The sequence below is a fragment of the Lithobates pipiens genome, unplaced genomic scaffold, assembly GCF_037356315.1.
Source record: "Lithobates pipiens isolate NorthernLeopardFrog02 unplaced genomic scaffold, aLitPip1_a1.2 Scaffold_27, whole genome shotgun sequence".
NCBI classification, from domain to species: domain Eukaryota; kingdom Metazoa; phylum Chordata; class Amphibia; order Anura; family Ranidae; genus Lithobates; species Lithobates pipiens.
In genome coordinates, this window is record NW_027507788.1 from 161,513,790 (window position 1) to 161,534,691 (window position 20,902).

The following is a 20,902-nucleotide window of genomic DNA, read 5'->3' on the forward strand; positions in this document are numbered from 1 at the left end:
TAGAGTATATGGGAGAAGTTACAGTGTCATGGCACCAGCACAGTGCCTAAGGCCCAATTTTTCAGCCCCTGTTTAACAGGGGCATGTAATTACAATTCTTGATATAATATTTCACAGCAGGGCCCATTCCTGTGCCCACCGAGAGTAACTGTGAGGACTTATAGTGTTGTGGCACCAGCACCACAACCACCAAAGGCCCAATTTTTCTACCACTGTTCAACAATGGCATGTAATTACAATTCTTGATATAATCGTTCACAGCAGGGCGCTCCAGCGCCCACCAAGAGTCACTTTGAAGGCTTACAATGTTGTGGCAACACCAACAGCTTGTTCTGCCATTTTCTGCAGGGCATATAGGGCAGACCCCTACTTTCAAACATCCAACTTACAAACGTCTCCTACTTGCAGAGGAAGGAGACAACAGGAAGTGAGATGAAAAAAGACAGGTGGCAAAACAAATTATACAGGGGTGATAACCCTTCCCTGTTTTCCAAAAAGCTTAAAAATTGATTTTTTGACTGGAGCTACACTTTAAAAATGTACCAGTTCAAAATTACAAACAGATTCTACTTAACACAACAAACCTACACAGTCCCTGTCTTGTTTGTACCGCCTGTATACTGCTGTTCTGAGTATATAGGGCCTGGAGGCACCACGCCATTCCTTTTTTTAATATGGGTATGGGGTTCCCCTTAATATCCGTACAAGACCCAAAGGGGCTGGTAATGGTCAGGGGGGGCTACCCATGCCATTTTTCTCAATGATTTTCATACATATTGCCGTAACCAGATATTACATTAAAACCGCAAGCAGTTTTAAATGACTTTTTTTCCATTAGATGTCATTTTATGCAGGGACTGTTCTAAACATGGGAAACATGTGGCACTTTACAGGCATACTAGAGACATCCCCCAGGCACGATATTTAAAGGAATATTTCACTTTTTTTTCACTTTAATTGTCATTAAAATCAGTGCTCCCGAAACAATCCGCAATGTGTGGCAGGTGATGTGGGAAGTGATAATCCGCAAAGGTGTGGCAGGTGACGTGGCAAGTGACAATCCACATCTGGTGGCAGGTGACATGGCAAGTGACAATCCGCAACACGTGGCAGGTGACAATCTGCATCTGTTGGCAGGCAAGTGACAATCCGCAATTTGTGGCAGGCGACGGTGGCAAGTGACATGCTCAGGGCTCCCACTGATTCTGCATTATGGTGAGTTGAACCATTTAATTTTATATTACAATCTATTAATAGAAATAATTATCTTCAATCATCCTGACACCGTAACAACCATGGTGCAGGGATGATTGAAGCGCCAACACCAGCCATTTCCCCGATAAATTGCCTGCAAAAAACGTATTTTCTGGCAGTGCCCCTCCCGAGGCTAGGCTCTGGATCATCTGCTGACTTAATCATGCCAGCTTGTCAGGCTCAGGTATCCCATTCCCATCTAAGGCGAAGAAAATTAAACATAAAGTTCAAATATACAGCACAGGGAGTACAGCAGCACATCAACTTTTTGTGATTTACCCTCCCGCGCAACTCTCTATCTTCCTATCTGCATGCACCTAACAGGGCTGCGTTGTTCACCACTGACAAACTACACCCCCTGCCAGAGTCCCGGCCAATCAGAGCTAACCTAGCAGCAACAGCCAGCAGGCTCGGCCTCAGCAGGGAAAGAGTGCTGTGGAGCAAATTCTGGCCTCAATCACCTGCAGGGGGGAGGGGCCTGCTAGTGGAAGGTGGCGTGGTGGCTCAGACATGTAAGCTCCCTCTCTTCTCTTTTATAGCGCCCGCCGCGGGGATGTGTGTGTGCGCGTGTGTGCGCTAGTGAAAGAAAGAGCAGCTCATCAGACTTGTGTATGCTCCCTTCTTCTTTTCTATAGCGGTCGCCGGAGGGGGGAAGGGGGGCTCAGTCAGGCGGGCCCTTTGGGACGCTCGGGCCCCTTACAGGAGTACTGCCTGTAGTGCTAACTACTTAGCCACTGTGCTGCCTGCATAATTTGGTCAATACCTTGAGATTTTAGTATATTTTTACAGGTAAGTATTTTATGGATTAACCAGCTTTGGTGTGCCCTGAGCTCAGGTAACGCATACAAGTTTTTTGTCAGACAGAAGTACCATTGGTTCCAGTGGTAGCTACATATTTTGGGCTAAAATCTTATAGTTTTGTGTGTATGGACATATGGATTGATGGAAGGTTGGATATATGGATGTATGCAGGGATGGACGTAAGGATGGATGGGTGGGTGGATGTATAGATGGTTAGATGGACGTATAGATGGATGGATTGACATGAGAATTCCTAAGCCAACGAACAACACAATTCAAGAAACACTCATTGTCTTGCTTTATGAATTGTGCGGTTCTCGGCAGATTTGACAGATCTACATACAGATATGCAAGAGAATCATACATGATCAGACTTCAAATTCTCCAGACTGGGTCTACACTGATGGACAGATATGAGGCACACGTGGCAATCCCGCTTGCAATGGTGTGATGAACCTTTGTCATTACAGTCCTAATAACATCCATAATTATCTTTGGCAGGCTTGGGCCTGTTCAGGTGGGCGATGTCACCTGGCATAATATTTATAGCTTCCATCACATAGGTGTAGCACTTCTCCACCCAGAGTGTGTCAGGAGCACACCAACGCGTAAAACCATACAAGAGAGAGACAGAGCCACACAGACCTACAACAAACCGACACATGGAGATCAAGGTAGGACTACGCTAGGTACTGATTGAGTGTTACATGAATATAGCTCTGATTGTGCTAAGAACTGTTCTTTGCAGGAACAGGTAATCTATATCAGACACCAAAAGCTGGACTGTGTTTTATATATATATATCTTTATCTCTGTATATGCTAGACTAATTCAGGGACTGTTCTAAATACATCAATAATTTTTTCATACACAGAGAGGCTGGACTGTACCAGGGACTGTTGTGTACACATAAGGGTCCAAGCGCACTGGGCTTAAAAACGCTGCTTTTACAGGAGTTTTGCATTTTTTTTTGTGCTGCCCATAGAAACTGCTCAATGTTATCCGATGTGTCCATGCACATTACGGCGTTTAGAGGTGTATTTCATGAGGAGAGAAGTTTTCAGGCAGGAAAAAAATGCTAATAAACACGGTATTTTCAAGTGCACATTGATAATGAAAAATGAGCAAAGGGGAATTTTATGGAAAAAACACTTATAAAAGCAAATGCCTATAAATTCTCCTAAACTCTTGTGCAATACAAACCACTATGAACATTTTTTTGCCTCTTTTTTTGCCATCGGTATTGGCATTTTTTTTCTCCTGCAAGGACCCCAAAGGTTGGACTATAATCAGCATTTTTTTCCATACAAATTCCGATGTTGCTATAACAAGGACTGTTCTGTTAATTTACAGGCAGGACTATACCTGTAACTGTTCTATGCATATTTAGGCAGAACTATACCATTGACTGTTGCATATATGTATACCAACAGGACTGTGCCAGGTACTATTATGTGTAGTTGTAAATTTAAATATACAGTGGGGACGGAAAGTATTCAGACCCCCTTACATTTTTCACTTTTTGTTATATTGCAGCCATTTGCTAAAATCATTTAAATTCATCTTTTTTTCCTCATTAATGTACACACAGCACCCCATATTGACAGAAAAACACAGAATTATTGCATTTTTGTAGATTTATTAAAAAAGAAAAACTGAAATATCGCATGGTCCTAAGTATTCAGTAGAAGCACCCTTTTGATCTAATACAGCCACGAGTCTTTCTGGGAAAGATGCAACAAGTTTTTCACACCTGGATTTGGGGATCCTCTGCCATTCCACCTTGCAGATCCTCTCCAGTTCTGTCAGGTTGGATGGTAAACCTTGGTGGACAGCCATTTTTAAGTCACTCCAGAGATGCTCAATTGGGTTTAAGTCAGGGTTCTGGCTGGGCCATTCAAGAACAGTCACGGAGTTGTTATGAAGCCACTCCTTCGTTATTTTAGCTGTGTGCTTAGGGTCATTGTCTTGTTGGAAGGTAAACCTTCGACCCAGTCTGAGGTCCTGAGCACTCTGGAGAAGGTTTTTGTCCAGGACTTCCCTGTACTTGGCCGCATTCATCTTTCCCTTGATTGCAACCAGTTGTCCCATCCCTGCAGCTGAAAAACACCCCCACAGCATGATGCTGCCACCACCATGCTTCACTGTCGGAACTATATTGGACAGGTAATGAGCAGTGCCTGGTTTTCTCCACACATACCGTTTACAATTAAGGCCAAAAAGTTCTATCTTGGTCTCATCAGACCAAAGAATCTTATTTTTCACCATCTTGGAGTCCTTCAGGTGTTTTTTTAGAAAACTCCATGCAGGCTTTCATGTGTCTTGCACTGAGGAGAGGCTTCCATCGGGCCACTCTGCCATAAAGCCCCGACTGGTGGAGGGCAGCAGTGATGGTTTACTCTCTACAACTTTCTCACATCTCCCAACTGCATCTCTGGAGCTCAGCCACAGTGATCTTTGGGTTCTTCTTTACCTCTCTCACCAAGGCTCTTCTCCCCCGATAGCTCAGTTTGGCCAGACGGCCAGCTCTAGGAAAGGTTCTGGTTGTCCCAAACATCTTCCGTTTAAGGATTATTGAGGCCACTGTGCTCTTAGGAACCTTAAAGAGGAGCTGCACTTTTAAAAAAAATATTAAAAGCCAGCAGGTACAAATATTGCAGCTGCTGACTTTTAATAAATTGACACTTACCTGTCCCAGGGTCTAGTGATGTCGACGGCAGATGACGAGCAATCGCTCGTCTCTCTGCTGCCCCCACCGCCATCCTCTGTCAGGGAATCGGGAAGTGAAGCATTGTGGCTTCACTGCCCGGTTCCCTACTGCGCATGCACGATTCGCGCTGCGCGTCTCCACTGGTCCCCGCTGTGTCCTGGGAACTGTGTGTTTCCCAGAACACAACGGGAGGGGGGGGGCATCTGCGGCTAGCTGCGGCTAGCTTGTCCCGGAAGTGGGTGCAGATACCTGGATTATCCAGGTATCTGCACCCCCCTCCCCCCTGAAAGGTGCCAATTGTGGCACAGGAGGGGGGGGGGGGGATCAGATGAGCGGAACTTCCACTTCAGGGTGGAGGTCTGCTTTTAGTGCAGCAGAAATTATTTTGTAACCTTGGGCAGATCTGTGCCTTGCCACAATTCTGTCTCTGAGCACTTCAGGCAGTTCCTTTGACCTCCTAATTCTCATTTGCTCTGACATGCACTGTGAGCTGTAAGGTCTTATATAGACAGGTGTGTGGCTTTCCTAATCAAGTCCAATCAGTATAATCAAACACAGCTGGACTAAAATGAAGGCATAGAACCATCTCAAGGATGATCAGCAAAAATGGACAGCACCTGAGTTAAATATATGAGTGTCACAGCAAAGGGTATGAGTACTTAGGACCATGTGATATTTCAGTTTTTCTTTTTTAATAAATCTGCAAAAATGTCCACAATTCTGTGTTTTTCTGCCAATATGGGGTGCTGTGTGTACATTAACCACTTCAGCCCCGGACCATTTTTTTTTTTACAATTTCGCACTGCACTGTTTTAACTGGTAATTGTGTGGTCATGCAATGTTGTATTCCAACGAAATTTGTGTCCTTTTCTTCCCACAAATAGAGCTTTCTTTTTATGGTATTTGATTGCCTCTGCGATTTTTACTTTTTGCGATATAAATGGAAAAAGACCGAAAATTTTGAGAAAAAAATATATTTTCTACTTTTTGTTATAAGAAAAATCGAATAAACTCAATTTTAGTCATACATTTAGGGCAAAATTTTATCAGCCACATGTCCTTAGTAAAAAAAATGTCAAGCGTATATTTATTGGTTTGCGCAAAAGTTATAGCGTCTACAAACTAGAGTACATTTTCTGGAATTTACACAGCTTTTAATTTATGACTGCCTATCTAATTTCTTGAGGTGCTAAAATGGCAGGGCAGTACAACCCCCCCCCCCCCAAATGACCCCATTTTGGAAAGTAGACACCCCAAGGAAATTGCTGAGGGGCATGTTGAGCCCATTGAATTTTTTATTTTTGTCCCAAGTGATTGAATAATGACACACAAAAAAAAAAAGTTTACAAAAAGTTGTCACTAAATGATATATTGCTCACACATGCCATAGTTATATGTGGAATTGCACCCCAAAATATATTCTGCTGCTTTTCCTGAGTACGGGGATACCACATATGTGGGACTTTTTGGGAGTCTAGCCGCGTACGGCACCCCGAAAACCAATCACTGCCTTCAGGATTTCTAAGGCCGCGTACACACGGGCGGACTGTCTGACGGACTTTCAGCGGACAGTCCGCTCGTGTGTGGGCTTCAGCGGACTTTTTCAGCGGTCAGTCTGGCGGACTAAGTCTTTCGGAATTTCCGTAATATTGTCCGTCCAACTTTGGTTTCAGCGGACAGTCCGCTCGTGAGTAGGCAAGTTGGACGGACTAAGTATGGCGCATGCTCAGAAAGGATTTACACGGCCGAAGGTTGCATTGCAGTGTATTGGACGTCGTATTTCTAGTCCCGTCGTACGTGCTGTACACGTCATCGCGCAAGCTTTCAGCGGACTGTCTGTTCATCATGTGTGGTCAAGTCCGTTCATTCAAAAGTAGGACGGACTGTCTGTCGGATTGTCTGACGGACTTAGTTGGACGGACAATCCTCTCGTGTGTACGCGGCCTAAGGGTGCAAATTTTTGATTTCACTCCTCACTACCTATCACACTTTCGAAGGCCATAAAATGCCAAAATAGCACAAACCCCCCCCAAATGACCCCATTTTGGAAAGTAGACACACCAAGCTATTTACTGAGAGGCATGTTGAGTCCATGAAATATTTTATATTTTGCCACAAGTTGCAGGAATATTAAAAAAATTTTTTTTTTTTTGCAAAAAGTTGTCACTATATGATATATTGCTCACACATGCTATGGGCATAAGTGAAATTACACCCCAAAATAAATTCTGCTGCTTCTCCCGAGTACGGAGATACTACATGTGGGGGACTTTTTGGGAGTCTAGCCACGTACGGGACCCCGAAAACCAAGCACCGCCTTCAGGATTTAAATATAAAACGCTACAAAAAAAAACTGTTAGCGATCGCAGGGATCAGGCCTGACTCTGCGAACGCTGCAGTTATGTGTTTAGTAAGTGACAGTGATCGATCGATACCGCACTTGGGTAGGCTGGGCGGAGGGGCAAAATGCAGGTGCCAGCAGGTATCTGGGCTGATCCCGCTAACAATGCGTTTTTTTGGAACCCTAAACTGCTGGGGACGCTAGTATAGATCTGATCAGATCAGACATTGATCTGTTCAGATTCTATACCACTACGGGAGGTGTATGCTTTGCGCATGGGTGTTAGCGGTACTGGCACTAACCTAGCGCTGCCTGGGGCGACGCAGACCCTGACCCTAAAACCTAATTGATATCACCCGCCGGGTGATCAGGGGGTTAAACCTTTATTGGGTAATAAATGGTGGGTGCCCTGATGCTATAAAAAGCAAACTAACTAACCAGAGTCACCTGTAACACTTATACGGTGATCTCTGGTGAAAGGGTTAACTAGGGGCAATCAGGGGGTTAAAATCTTTATTAGGTAGTATATGGGGGTCCCTGGCGCTATATAAAAACCTGACGGGGAACCTAAATAACTAACTGGCTAACCAGCGTCACCAGTGGCACTTATACTGTGATCGCTGGTGAAAGGGTTAACTAGGGGCAATTGGGGAGTTAAAACCATTATTGGGTAGTATATGGGGGTACCTAGCGCTATAAAAACCTGGCGGTGAACCTAAAAAAATAACTAGCTACGTAGCGGCACTAGTGACACTAATGCAGCGATCAGAAAAATGATCGCTTAGTGACACTGGCAAAAGGGGATGAAAGGGTTAACTAGGGGCAATCAGGGGGTTAAAACCATTATTGGGTAGTATATCGGGGTACCTAGCACTATAAAAAACTGGCGGTGAACCTAAAAAAATAACTAGCTACTTAGCAGCACCAGTGACACTAATGCAGCGATCAGAAAAATTATCGCTTAGTGACACTGGCAAAAGGGGGTCAAAGGGTTAACTAGGGGCAATCAGGAGGTTAAAACCATTATTGGGTAGTATATCGGGGTACCTAGCGCTATAAAAACCTGGCGGTGAACCTAAAAAAATAACTAGCTACTTAGCGGTACCAGTGACACTAATGCAGCGATCAGAAAAACGATTGCGTAGTGACACTGGCAAAAGGGGGTGAAAGGGTTAACTCTAGGGCAATCAGGGGGTTAAACCTTTATTGGGGGGTGGTAGGGGGCTACCCTGGACCTAACACTAACTGCCCTGACAGTTTTTACTTTTACAACTGACACTAAATGCAGTGATCAGAAAATAAATGATCACTGCAATCAGTGACACTGTGACTGGGAGGGGGGGGGGTCGGGGGGGCGATGGGGGGGGGGGGTTTGTGTGTCTATGTGTGCCTACATGTCAGTGTAGTGTTGGTGCACACTTACTTTCTCTCTTCTCCTCGCAGTCCAGTCAAAAAGACCGCCCGAGGAGAATGACATCACTTCCTCCCTGCCTGTGTTTACTATACACAGCGGGGGAAGCTTCTCATTCGCCAGGAGCGGTCGAGAGGGGATGGCCAGAAACCAACGGCCATCCCCTCATCCCGTATCGCTCCTGAAGTGAAACGGACCGCCACATCCAGCGGGAGGGGGTCCGATCGGACCCCCCACCCGCTGGACGGCAAGCACGTACATGTACGTGCTTGGGCCTGTACATGCCATTCTGTTGACGTACATTGGCATGTGGCGGTCCTTAAGTGGTTAATGAGGAAAAAAAATTAACCTAAATGATTTTAGCAAATGGCTGCTATATAACAAAGAGTAAAAAATTTAAGGGGGTCTGAATACATTCTGTCCCCACTGTACCAGAAACTGCAATATATAGCTACAAGCAGGGCTTTTTTTCAGCGAGAACGCGGGGGGAACGCAGTTCCGGCACCTCCAGCACTGAATGTATGTAATAGTGTGGGGTGTGCTGGAGGGTCTATTGATGTTGGCTGCTGGGGGATCTTTTGTCACTGGTGGGGATCTCATTTTGTGTGAGGGTCTATTGTTGCTGATGTGGAATCTATTGTTGCTGGGGGGTTCTTCTTTTACTGGCTGCTGGAGGATCTATTGATGCTGGCTGCAGGGAGATCTGTTGTTGCTGCGGGTGTGGGGGGGTCTAATGTTGCTTAGGTGGATATTTTATTACTGGGTGTGCTATTTTGTTGTGGGTAGTTCACTGTTGCTTCACTGGGAATATGTTGTTGTTGGGGTGGAGTCCATTGTTGCTGGGGGAGTCTATTGTTGTGTGGGGACCTATTGCTGGGATTCTATTGTTGCTGGCTGCAGGGGATCTATTTTACTGCTTTTCTTTTTATCAACATGTCCCATACAAATGATTTAGCACCAGAAAATGATACTTGGTTCTGTATGCTCTAAACGGGGCAGTACTGGTAGGTGGGTAGGGGGTGAAATCAAGGGACGGTGGTCAGAGGTGGGTAGGGGGCACCTGACTCCTGTGAGCAGTGCTAGTTCCTGGAGTGCATGTTACCATGCAGAGGACTCTGGGGGGGCCCAGGGAGTGATAGCATTTAGCACTGTACCCAGGTGTGTGTTGTACTAACAGATCCTCTTTAGGTCCTCATGCATGGTGTGTTCACAACCTTATTTTTAGTCAATGAAAATTTAGCTACTAGGCAAGAAAATGTGCAAAAAATGCATGATGTGCTAGTTTTTAGGCATTTTTTTTTAGGCGCCCCATTAATGTCTACTGGGGCCAAAACACACAACTCTGCCCTAAGGCCTAGTTCACACCTATGCATTTTTTAGCGTGTTTTCAGTTTTGCAGAAACAGACTATAGTCCATTTTAATGTGGTTTCCTTTGTATGTAGTTCACATCAGTGCATTTTATGGAAAAGGCCAGGCACTTTTTTCAGTTTTTTTGGTTCCATAGACTTCAATGGATGAAAAGTATGTATTGAAAAGCGCAAAATTCACCTGCAATATGCAAACTGCAACCTGCATAGGTGTGAATCAGGCCTAATAGTAATGTCTTTTTATGAGCAACAAACAACAAGCTTCAAGCAACCCTACACTCAGGTGTGAACAGGCACCATTGAATAGAACGGAAATTCTAGTGTTGAGTGTTAAAGTGCTTCTAGTGATGCTTTGATTTGTGCTTAAAATTACTCAGGTGTAAACAGGGGACTACAAACAGGAAACAGAACATGTCCAAACAGCACATAATAAAGAATAAGAATTATTAAATTTAGGAAAAAAATAGTAAAGAATAGTGGCAGATCAGATGGGATAATTCATTTTTGCATACCTATATCCCCCTAGACATATTGAGAATCTGGGTGAATAGAAAAAGAAGAGAGGAGAAATTTACTGTAAGCATTTACATTTTTGATTATTCCAGATAAAAGAAGGTTATTTGACAGTCACAATTTCACTTTCTTAAAACTATGAGGAAATCCATTGCAGCTTTATTGTTATACATTATACATCGCAAATAATTAGCATATGCAGACTTTCATCCAACGTATTTCTTGGAACAATGTTCACTTTTTCAAGCATGCAGTTCAAATGGTGAGAATCATCTTCTTAGAAAACACCTAATATAGGCATCATATAATTTATCTTAGCAAACCGTTTTATGAGATTTATCTTTAGATAAATATATGTGCAACGTCTACCCTAATAGTTAACACTTAAATGGCTAAAGATAAATCTCAAAACATTCATTAATAAGGCTTGTATTGGATATTTTACAATGCACATAATGTATGTAAGGCACCTTTCACACTAGCAACAGTGTTTACTGCCCCCCATCCTGGAAAGCAATTTGCAGTGGATCTCTTTTCAGAATATTCACCATGGATCATTAGGGTAGACATTGCATGTGAATCACTAAAGATATATCTCATAAAATTGGTTTGCTAAAAAACACTATATGAATGCGTTCAGTAGGCACATCTGATCCCTCCTAATTGTGTTTTTTTATTACCAGCTGCCAATTGTATGGGACTGCACCAAAACTGCGAGCCAAGTGTGTGGCTTGTGGTTGCGGCACAGTCCTATTTATTTTCGTAGGAGAGTTTGATGTAAATGAAAGATATGTCCAGGAGGTTGCATGCACCTTCTTGGACTTAACCTCTAGTATGCTTGTGCATATTACAAAGTGGCTGAATTTCTGGAGTTCAGCTTTAAAATGAGTATTAGGCATAGATTTAGAGTTAGTGCTATGGTTGGAGTTAGCTTTAGGGTTAGGGTTAATGAGTAAGTTTAGAGTTAGTGGTAGCTATGGGTTATAGTTAGGGATGGGTTAGTGTTACAAAAAACACAGTTACTTCCAGTACTAATAGGTCTTCCAACAGATCTAACAGATGTCAAATAAAATGGTGGTGTGAAAGGTATATATGGTATCCAAAACATGGGTGGATGCTGCCTTCCTCAGTCCCAAAGGAACTACAAGAAAAACAGAAATGGAAGGCGTACCCACCTAGTGCATTACCAAAAATAATTTTAATAATAAAAATATTTTATATAATGTTTATACTATGTTTATATAATGTTTTATACAAAAGTGGGTACTCACAAAATGCAACTGACAAAAGGCCATAAAAACAATGCTTGGCCTAGCTCTGAGGAAGGGGGTGCGCTCCCGAAACGTGTTAGCTGTACCCAGTGTTCTGTGAATGTCCATGCATTATTTTTGTTGCATTTTGTGAGTACCCACTTTTATATAAAACATTTTCATTATTAAATTATCTTTGGTAATGCACTAGGTGTGTGCAACTTCCATTTCTGTTTTTCTCTTAGGGTTAGTGTTATTTATGGGTTAGAGTTAGTGTTTGTTAACTTTAGGAATAGAGGTAGCTTTAGGGATTCAACTAGTTAGTGTTAGCATTAGAGATAGAGGTAGAGTTTTCTAATAGCATTATTGCTCCTCAACCCCATCCCTAACATTATGTTCCCAGCTAATTAGAGGGTCTTTTAGGCACAAGAAAAGGTCCAGGATAGTTGGAAGGAGCTTCTGTAAGGCTGGCCATAAATTATACAATTTTCATATTCAATTTCCTTTAGACTTACCTTCAACTATGTAGTGCAGGGGCCTGCCTGATTGCATACAAATTAAAAGTGTTTACGTTTGACCTCATGTGGTAAATAAATCTAAAGGAAAATTGTATAATGTATGATCAGACTAACCCTCAGAGGTTATATAAAGAGTGGAAAAACATAATGAGAAAAATCACCAGGACCAGATGCCTTACACCCCAGAGTACTCAAAAAACATAGCCAGGTTTTTGCTAGACCGTTATTCCTGATCTTTAAGGATAGTTACTGACCAAATGGTACTAGCTGAATGGCAAAAAGCTAATGTGGTACCAATATTCAAAAAAGGCCCTCTTCCGATAAAAAAAAAAAGAAAGGCCCGCAGACATATATCTGGAAACTACAGACCTGTCAGTCTAACATAAATAGTATGTAAACTATTGAAGGGGATGATAAGGGACTATATGCAATAATTTGCTGATGAACATAGTATCATTAGTAGTAACCAGTATGGATTTATGAAGGATCATTCTTGCCAGACCAACCTTTTAACATTCTATAAGGAAGTAAGCTGTAATCTGGATAGTGCAATGCCCATGGACATGCTGTATCTGGACTCTGCCAAAGCATTTGATACAGTGCCCCATAAAAGCTTGATTTACAATTTGAGTTCTGTTGGCATTAACAATAGTGTATGTACCTGGATACAGGAATATGTCTAGAGGGTTGTGATAAATAGCGTATGTTCTGAATGGTCTGGAGTGGTAAGTGGGGTAACTTAAGGCTCTGTTCTGGGACCAATTCTGTTGTACACCTTGTACAACTTGTACATACATGAAGTTGGAATAAATAGTTCAATGTCAGTATTTTCTGATGATACAAAGCCAAGCAGGGCAATAACCTTGCAGGAAAACCTTGATTAAATAGAGGGGTGGGCAACTGCATGGCAAATGAGTTTTAATATTGATAAATGTAAAGTAATGCACTTGGGGACTAAAAATATGAATGCAATTTACACTATAGGGGCAGAACCCCTGGGGGAATCCATTATGGAAAATGATCTAGTAAAGCACAGGCTCGGCAAAATCACGCAATGCCAAGCAGCAGCAAACAAAGCGAGTAGACTATTAGCATGCATCAAAAGGGGATCTACTCAAGAGATAAAAATATAATTCTACCACTTTTCAACTCTTTGGTTCAGCAGTAATCTTGAGTATGCCATTCAGTTCAGAACAAAACTGAAAAAGGGACTGGAGGACCTCAGTTATGAGGAATGACTACATACATTAAACCTATTCTCCCTGGAGAAGAGATGTTTAAGAGGAGATATGATTGCAATATACATAAATCTAAATGGTGATCCTAGCATAGGGGAAAAAAACTATTCAGTGTCAAGTTAATAAAGAAGACACATCGTCAGTCGATGAACTTGGACAAGAAGAGGTTTAATTGCAAACTGCGTAGGAAGTTTTTTACTATTGAACATTAAGGATGTCCACAATTGGTGGTGTCAGCGGGAAGTGTTGACAATTAAAAAAAAAAGAAAAAAACTCTTATGCCCTGTACACAGGGTCGGACTTTGACAGAAAATGTGCGATCGGATCGTGTTGTCGGAAAATCCGATCGTGTGTGGGCTCCATTGTACCTTTTCAATCGGAATTTCCGACACACAAAGTTTGAGAGGTGGATCCAAAATTTTACAACAACAAAATCTTTTTGTTTAAATTACGATCGTGTGTAGACAGTTCCGACGGACAAAGTGCCACGCATGCTCAGAATAAATTACAAGATGAAAGCTATTGGCTACTGGCCTCTTTATAGTCCCGTCATATGTGTTGTACGTCACCTCGTTCTAAACAATTGGATTTTCTGACAACTTTGTGCGACCGTGTGTATGCAAGACAAGTTTGGGCCAAAATCCGTCTGAAAAAAATCTGACGGATTTTGTCTTAAGAATGTCCAACCGTGTGTACAGGGCAGTAGATGGGCATCTTAGTAAATGGAGCATACAGAAATATGGGAAATGGTAGGGATTAATATATACACTCACCACACACACTGAATGGACTGATGTCTATATTCCACTTTACCTAACTATGTAAGTAACAGTTGGCAGTTTCCTTCTGAGAGGTATATTTTTTTAAAGTCTATTTGATTGAAGGAGCTTTAAAGCTTTTTTGGCTGTAGTTCTCTTATGGACCACAGGAGAGCAGTTTGTTTTGCACTCCTGTGAACCGACAGCGAGCTAAAGCCTGCTGTCGGCTGACATCACCCGACCATATGGCCCAGCAGCTGGTGCAGCATCTCAGCGATCTGCCGAGAGCCTGAGCCAGCCACTCCCGCCCCCTTCACAGCCCAACACTCCAGTGAGCACTGGAGGGGTAGAGCAGACAGTTGGTGATTGACAGTCACCAGTTCTCTGCATCCTGAAGACTTATGCCACGTCCACACGACCGGACTTTTAGACGGACTAGGTTCGACGGTCTTCCCGACTGACTTTCAGCGGAGTTCCAACTGACTTTCCCAATGAATGGACTTGGCCACACACAATCACACCAAAGCCCGATGGATTCTAACGTGATGACGTACGAGCAGACTAGAATAAGGAAGTTCATAGCCAGTAGCCAATAGCTGCCCTAGCGTCGGTTTTTGTCCGTCGGACTAGCATACACATGAGCGGATTTCTCTATAGGAACTGGGTCCGGTGGAGTTCCGGCGAACAAATTTGAAACATATTCTATTTCTAAAGTCCGTCAGATTTTTGGATAGCAAAGGTCCGTTGGAGCCAACAGACAATCAAATTGTCTGACGGATTTGTTCCGTCAGACCTTTGCTGTTGAAAAGTCCAGTCGTATGTTTGCGGCATTAGTGTTGAGAGATTAGCGGTGTTTGATTGCTCAGTTCTCGGTCTGGAGCCGAAAGGGGGACAGATGCAGCATTGCACCAATCCACCTAGGTGAGTATAATTTATTTTTATTTTTTTCACAAATCCCCATGCTTCTCTTATCAGTATGTTGCCTGGCATTTTCTGGGTTCAAAACTTCCTTAATCACTTTACCAGAACAAAGAGATTACAAAGTCATAGCAAAGTCAGATCTACTAATGTGCATACCTGTTTTGGGTCAGTAACTTCTAAAGTACTTAAGGCCTCGGATCAGCATGACCGGCAGGCGCCTAGTTTAGTCAGAAGAAGAGATCATCAAAGGCAGCCTACATCCATTAGTGCAGGTTTCCTTTAATCTTTTCCTAAATCTCTGAAAATCAAGTGATGCAGAATGCAACTTTTTATGCGTTCACTCACTGTAAGTAAACATTCTGGAAAATCCAGTGGGGGATTTCATAATAATCAAGGACATCACATAATTTACCAATGACCACTCATAACTGAAATCTATGCTATCAGTGGAGCTTGCTTTCAAGTGAATCTAAGAAGCAAATGAGCACAGGACAGCAGAGGACAACGAGGTTGAGATAATTGGATTGGCAGCTCTACAAAGTATATTCTCATTTACATAATCTCTGTTATTATCATAATCTGTACAGCACCTCGCCCCAACCTCCCATGTGAAATAAACTGGATTTGCTTCCTAGAAAAGTCCCTGTACATAACATTAGGAGATAATAAAGAAAGGTCCTAAAAGGATTCCTGTATAACACAAATTATATTACAGCGTATGATTTGTAACAGTTTATTGAGCAACAAAAATTGCAAAAACGATATTGATGGTAAAAGGGTGTTAGACGGACGCACCCAGAAACACATGCGGGTGGCTGACACCTCCAATGATAAGTCACATGGGATCATTAAATTAAATTGGGATGTGAAATAAAGGAAAATCACACAGATCACAAAAAACACTGACATGGTTTATGATCTTCACTTACTCTATTCAGAACTAAGAAATATACACTGTATAGAGAGATATAATTTGGAGTTGATTTACTTGATTTACTTTTGAGTTTGATGGAGTTTTGATTGCATTGGCATGCAAATCACATTGCCAGCAATAGCACCATCCGAATCAGTGCGAAGCCGACTTTGCAGAGCCGCACTGATTCCCAAAAGTAGTTCCTGTACTACTTTTGGTGACCTCGGGTGCGATTTCAATAGACCTCTGTGCAGGAACCCACATAGATGTCTCTCAAATCGCCCCCAAAGTTGGAACGGCTTTGCCTGGTTGAAATCTTGTGAGTTCAGCTGAACTTGCACGATTTCTGACCTGCAGCAATGTGAACCTTGGCTGAATGTAAAGGGTTCTCCGAGAAGGCCACTACGGCAGGACACTTACGGTTAATTTCAATAAATTTTATTTGTAGAAAAAACACACCATGATATTAGCAAAAAAATCTAAGTATATACGGTACCCTTCAGAACAATTATTAAAAAGACAACGTTGTCATTAAAAGAGGAATCGCAGCTGCGCATACCACCATTCAACCAGTCACACTGACACGCTAACAGCTCCAGGGATTAGGGATTCATTTAAGTATTGGTTACTAAGAACTTCACAGGACACTCACATGTTCCCAGTATAGTCCCATTTGGCTGCTAGCCCAAAGTTTTTATCAGGTGGCTGGTTTAGGTATTGATGCGACTGAGCAAAAAGAAAAGATGTGGATATATTTGTATTCTCTCTTTCCGCAAGGCTCAATAATGAGTGCAATTTGCAACCATTTTTGAAAAAATAATAAGTGGGAGGATAAAAACATCTTTCTGGCTGGGCATATTCACTTGTTCACTCCTCCTTCCTTTCCGGGATTTTTTCCTTCCCTTCATTTCTTCATTTTATTTTATTTTATTTGTAATTTTTATTTTTATTATTTCTATTTTTCATATTTATTTTCCGTTCTATTTTCCTTCAATTTTTAATTTTCAATTTGTCTTTATTTTTAATAAATAATGAATCCCATTTCCTATTCCGGTCTTCAAAATTAACCTAAAGTACTCAGTGATTTGTTTCTATGTGCTGAAGTTTGAATGGAGGAGAATGTATGGATGACATCTAGTGGCTGAAAGAAGATCTAACAGTTAATTACGTGGATATTTAAGCCAGCATGCCTAACTCCTCCTTGCCCTGAAGAAGTTAGCTTTTGCTATTATTGGCTAACGAAACGCGTCAACGTGATGGTCGTGGGATCGCAGCCCACAGCATGAGCAGCATACTGAGCCGGCGGTAAAGTGACGATTGAAAGTTCGTTTGAGGCAGATACGGCACCTTATTCAGGGAACGGACGGATCCATGGTGTAAATCTTCTGGTGATCCAGAGGGCGTAGCTTGAACCGAAGGGATGGGTGGAGGTACGAGGAAGCAGCTGAAGCAGAAGAAATGGTGAGAGTGTCTCTACCTGCTTTATTGCACAGAATTAACTGATCAGCTGTGGACAGGCAAGTTCAGTTTTTTCACATTCTGCCTTAAACCTCCCTCCCCATTCTCCACTATATGGATGAGTGACCTTCTCAGATAACACTAATTTAACAAGGTGATTCCCTGCAGTTCACTCTTGGACATTATAAGCCTATGCAAAATGAATTACTTAGGGTTTTATTTCCCTTGAGAAAGTCACGTGACGAGTGACACAACGCATCGGGAGGAGCCAGTGATGTCATCCTCAGTGTTTCACTACACCGGGCGTGTAATGAGGAGGAAGCTCGCAAGCATTTCTCATCATTCAAATAGTGTGTTTTACACTGCTAAATGTGAGTGAACAGTCCACATTAATTGGGGGTGCATTAATTATACAAGCAATCTTGCGCAATTAAATGTTTCTGCAAGCAACTTTTTAGAAATCACCAGCTGGGAGAAAAACAGAGCCTCTGAACCACGGGAATCCACAAGCTCATGGGAGCGGGGCTATATGCTCTGGAGAGTATTACTGTGACTCAGGTTTTGTTTTGTTTTATTTATTATTTGAAGGTGTTTTGGATCATTCCCTTTCAGGTGGTAATTTATCTTTTCTGGGACTTTTTATAGATACACATTTTTCTAGTTTTAGTTTATGCAATATATTGTGTGCAAATTATGGATTTGTTTCTAGCGGAGGAAGCACGATCATTTTATATTCTTTGGAATGCAATTTTTAGGATTATTGGATATTGTATTGTGTGACATATTGATATTTGGGTTTATTATTACTATTATTATATTTTTTGTATAAGTTGATTACTAAGGCCTCATATAGGTAGATGTGAGCCAAGCCCCTAATTATAAGGATTTTCAATCAATTTTTGGACTGAAATACCCAGTACAGGACTATAGGGAGTCTCTGAATGCTGCCTGCTCAGTTGCATCAATACCTAAACCAACCACCTGATAAATACTTTGGGCTAATAGCCAAATGGGACTATACTGGGAACATGCGAGTATCCTGTGAAGTTCTTAGTAACCAATACTTAAATTAATCCCCAATCCATGGAGCTGTTAGCATGTCAGTGTGACTGGTTGAATGGTTGTATGCGCAGCTGCGATTCCTCTTTTAATGAAAACGTTTTCTTTTTAATAATTGTTCTAAAGGGTATATACTTTGATTTTTTTTTGCTAATATCATGGTGTGTTTTTTTGTACAAATGAAATTTATTGAAATTAACCATAAGTGTCCTGCAGTAGTGGCCTTCTTGGAGAATCCTCTCTGCTTTTTTTGTAAATGCTTTTTTCTTGCCACATGGACTGCGCCTTGTGGATAATTACTACAAGGCGAAAGGTTGAGATATTAAAATATACTTTGGAATTTAAGTAAGGTAACTAAATAATAGCTATATAACAGCTAAATTACAACGGTAGATTTAGGCACCAAAATTAACTTTTTGAATGTAAAGGGTTCCCTGGGTTGTTTATGGTTAGTGTTAGCAGTAGAGGTAGAGTAAAGCTGGATACACACTATACAATTTTCTGTAGATTTTTTTCCTTTAGATTTTCCAAAACTCTATAATATGAGGTCAAACCTTAATGCCGCATACACACTGTCGGATTTTCCAATTGGGAATTGTTGGATGTGAGCTCGTTGTCGAAAAGTCCGACCGTGTGTATGCTCTATCGAACATTTGCTGTCGGACTTTCCTCCAAACAAATATATGATATCGCTTCTCAAAGAGTCCATGCATGCTCAGAATAAAACAAAAGGAGCTGCACTGGCTATTAAACTTCCTCTTTCTGGGCTTGTCGTACGCCACCACATTCCCACGTTCATAATTGTTGGCCAACATTTGTGTGATTGTGTGTATGCAAGACAAGTTTGAACCAACAACTTTCAGACAAAAATCCAAGGTTTTGTTGGTGGAAAGTCCGATCGTGTGTATGCGGCATAAGAGCTTCAATGTGTATGCAATCAGGCAGGCCCTTGCACTACATGGTTTTGCTAAATCTAGGAAAGGAAATATGACAACAAAAGTTGTCTAGTGTGTATGGGTGCTAAAGCCTCATATACACGCTTAGATTTTCGAACGACCAAACGTCCATTTTTTGTGGCATGCTATTCTCATGTCGAAAGTGAAGAGTTTACTCACAATACGAACATTTTTGTACGACAGAATACAATGTCAGAAGTGACGTAATGTGTTGAATAGATTTGTATGAATTCTTTTGTTTCTGAGCATGCCTTGTCTCGCTCTTCCTTTTTTTTTTTCGTACGAAAACCATACTAATAAAAATGAAAATCGGACGTTGAGTTCACATCAGACAAAAAATTTATAGTCTGCACATCCAGCTTTTGTCTGATGAAAAGACAAAATCGGTTGTGGAAAGCGCCGTTCTAACGATCCGAAAATCAGCAGACAGCTCGTCGTACAAAATTTTCCATCCAATTTTTGTATTGTGTGTACGGGCCTTAAGACCCCATATACACTATACAACATTTGTGGTCTGATTTCCTTTAGATTTACCAAACCATGTAGTGCAAGGACCTGCCTGATTGCATACAAATTGAAACTCTTAAGGTTTGACCTCATATTATATGGTTTTGGTAAATCTAAAGGAATAATCTACAGAAAATGGTATAGTGTGTATCCAGCTTTAGCGTGAAAGTACAGGGGAAGGCTCAATCAAGGGCTACTCCAAATGGTACCCTTGAGCATCAATGGTATTAGGGACTATTACGGTACCCAATTATAATAACAAAGGTAATTAAAAATATATATAACATTTATTTAACACATATTTTAAACAATACACAACAAAACATTGCATTAATTGTTGAGTAGATCTTATATAGAAAATACTGGGGTTTACCAATTTACAAGGTATGTGGAGACACGTTGATGTGGGGTTGGACGTATTCCTCGACCGGTTTTGCGGCTTGTGCCGCTTCCTCAAGAGGCATCACCCATAACATCTATAGAAGAATATATATTTTTTTTAATTACATCATCATATATTTATTCAATAATAACAAAACCAATTGATAGTACATCAAGCTTGGAGTATTTATATAAGGACCTGCACGACTCACCAGAAAAAAAACCTTTATAGCAAAAGGCGGCAGCAGTTGAGACACCCTGTAATAGGGTGACCCCCTGGGGGTGGACACGGGGGGGGCAAATAGAACCCGGCTGAAGATAAAACATTAACAGATGGATCAGTAGGTAATGGGTATCAAGAGCAAACATTAATAGATTGCCCATGGATGGAAAAATGTTTTAGTGCTCTGCTTTAGCATGAAAGTGTCATGCCGTACACACGACCGTTTTTTCCGTCAGAATAAACTCTGGCAGTTTTTCCGACAGAGTTCTGCTGAAATGGACTTGCGTACACACGATCACACTAAAGTCCGATCGTTTAGAAC

General features: G+C 41.7%; 1 protein-coding gene across 1 annotated transcript in view; it reads left to right on the plus strand.

The window, feature by feature from the left end:
* Positions 1 to 2,640: 2,640 nt before the first annotated feature.
* LOC143934313 (surfactant protein C-like) overlaps positions 2,641 to 20,902 on the plus strand; it is a 33,399-nt gene continuing 15,137 nt past the window's right edge. The window contains exon 1 of the mRNA XM_077457788.1: positions 2,641 to 2,729. Within this exon, the coding sequence (XP_077313914.1) occupies positions 2,718 to 2,729 (12 nt within the window). The 5' untranslated portion in view covers positions 2,641 to 2,717. The remainder of the gene's footprint in view (positions 2,730 to 20,902) is intronic.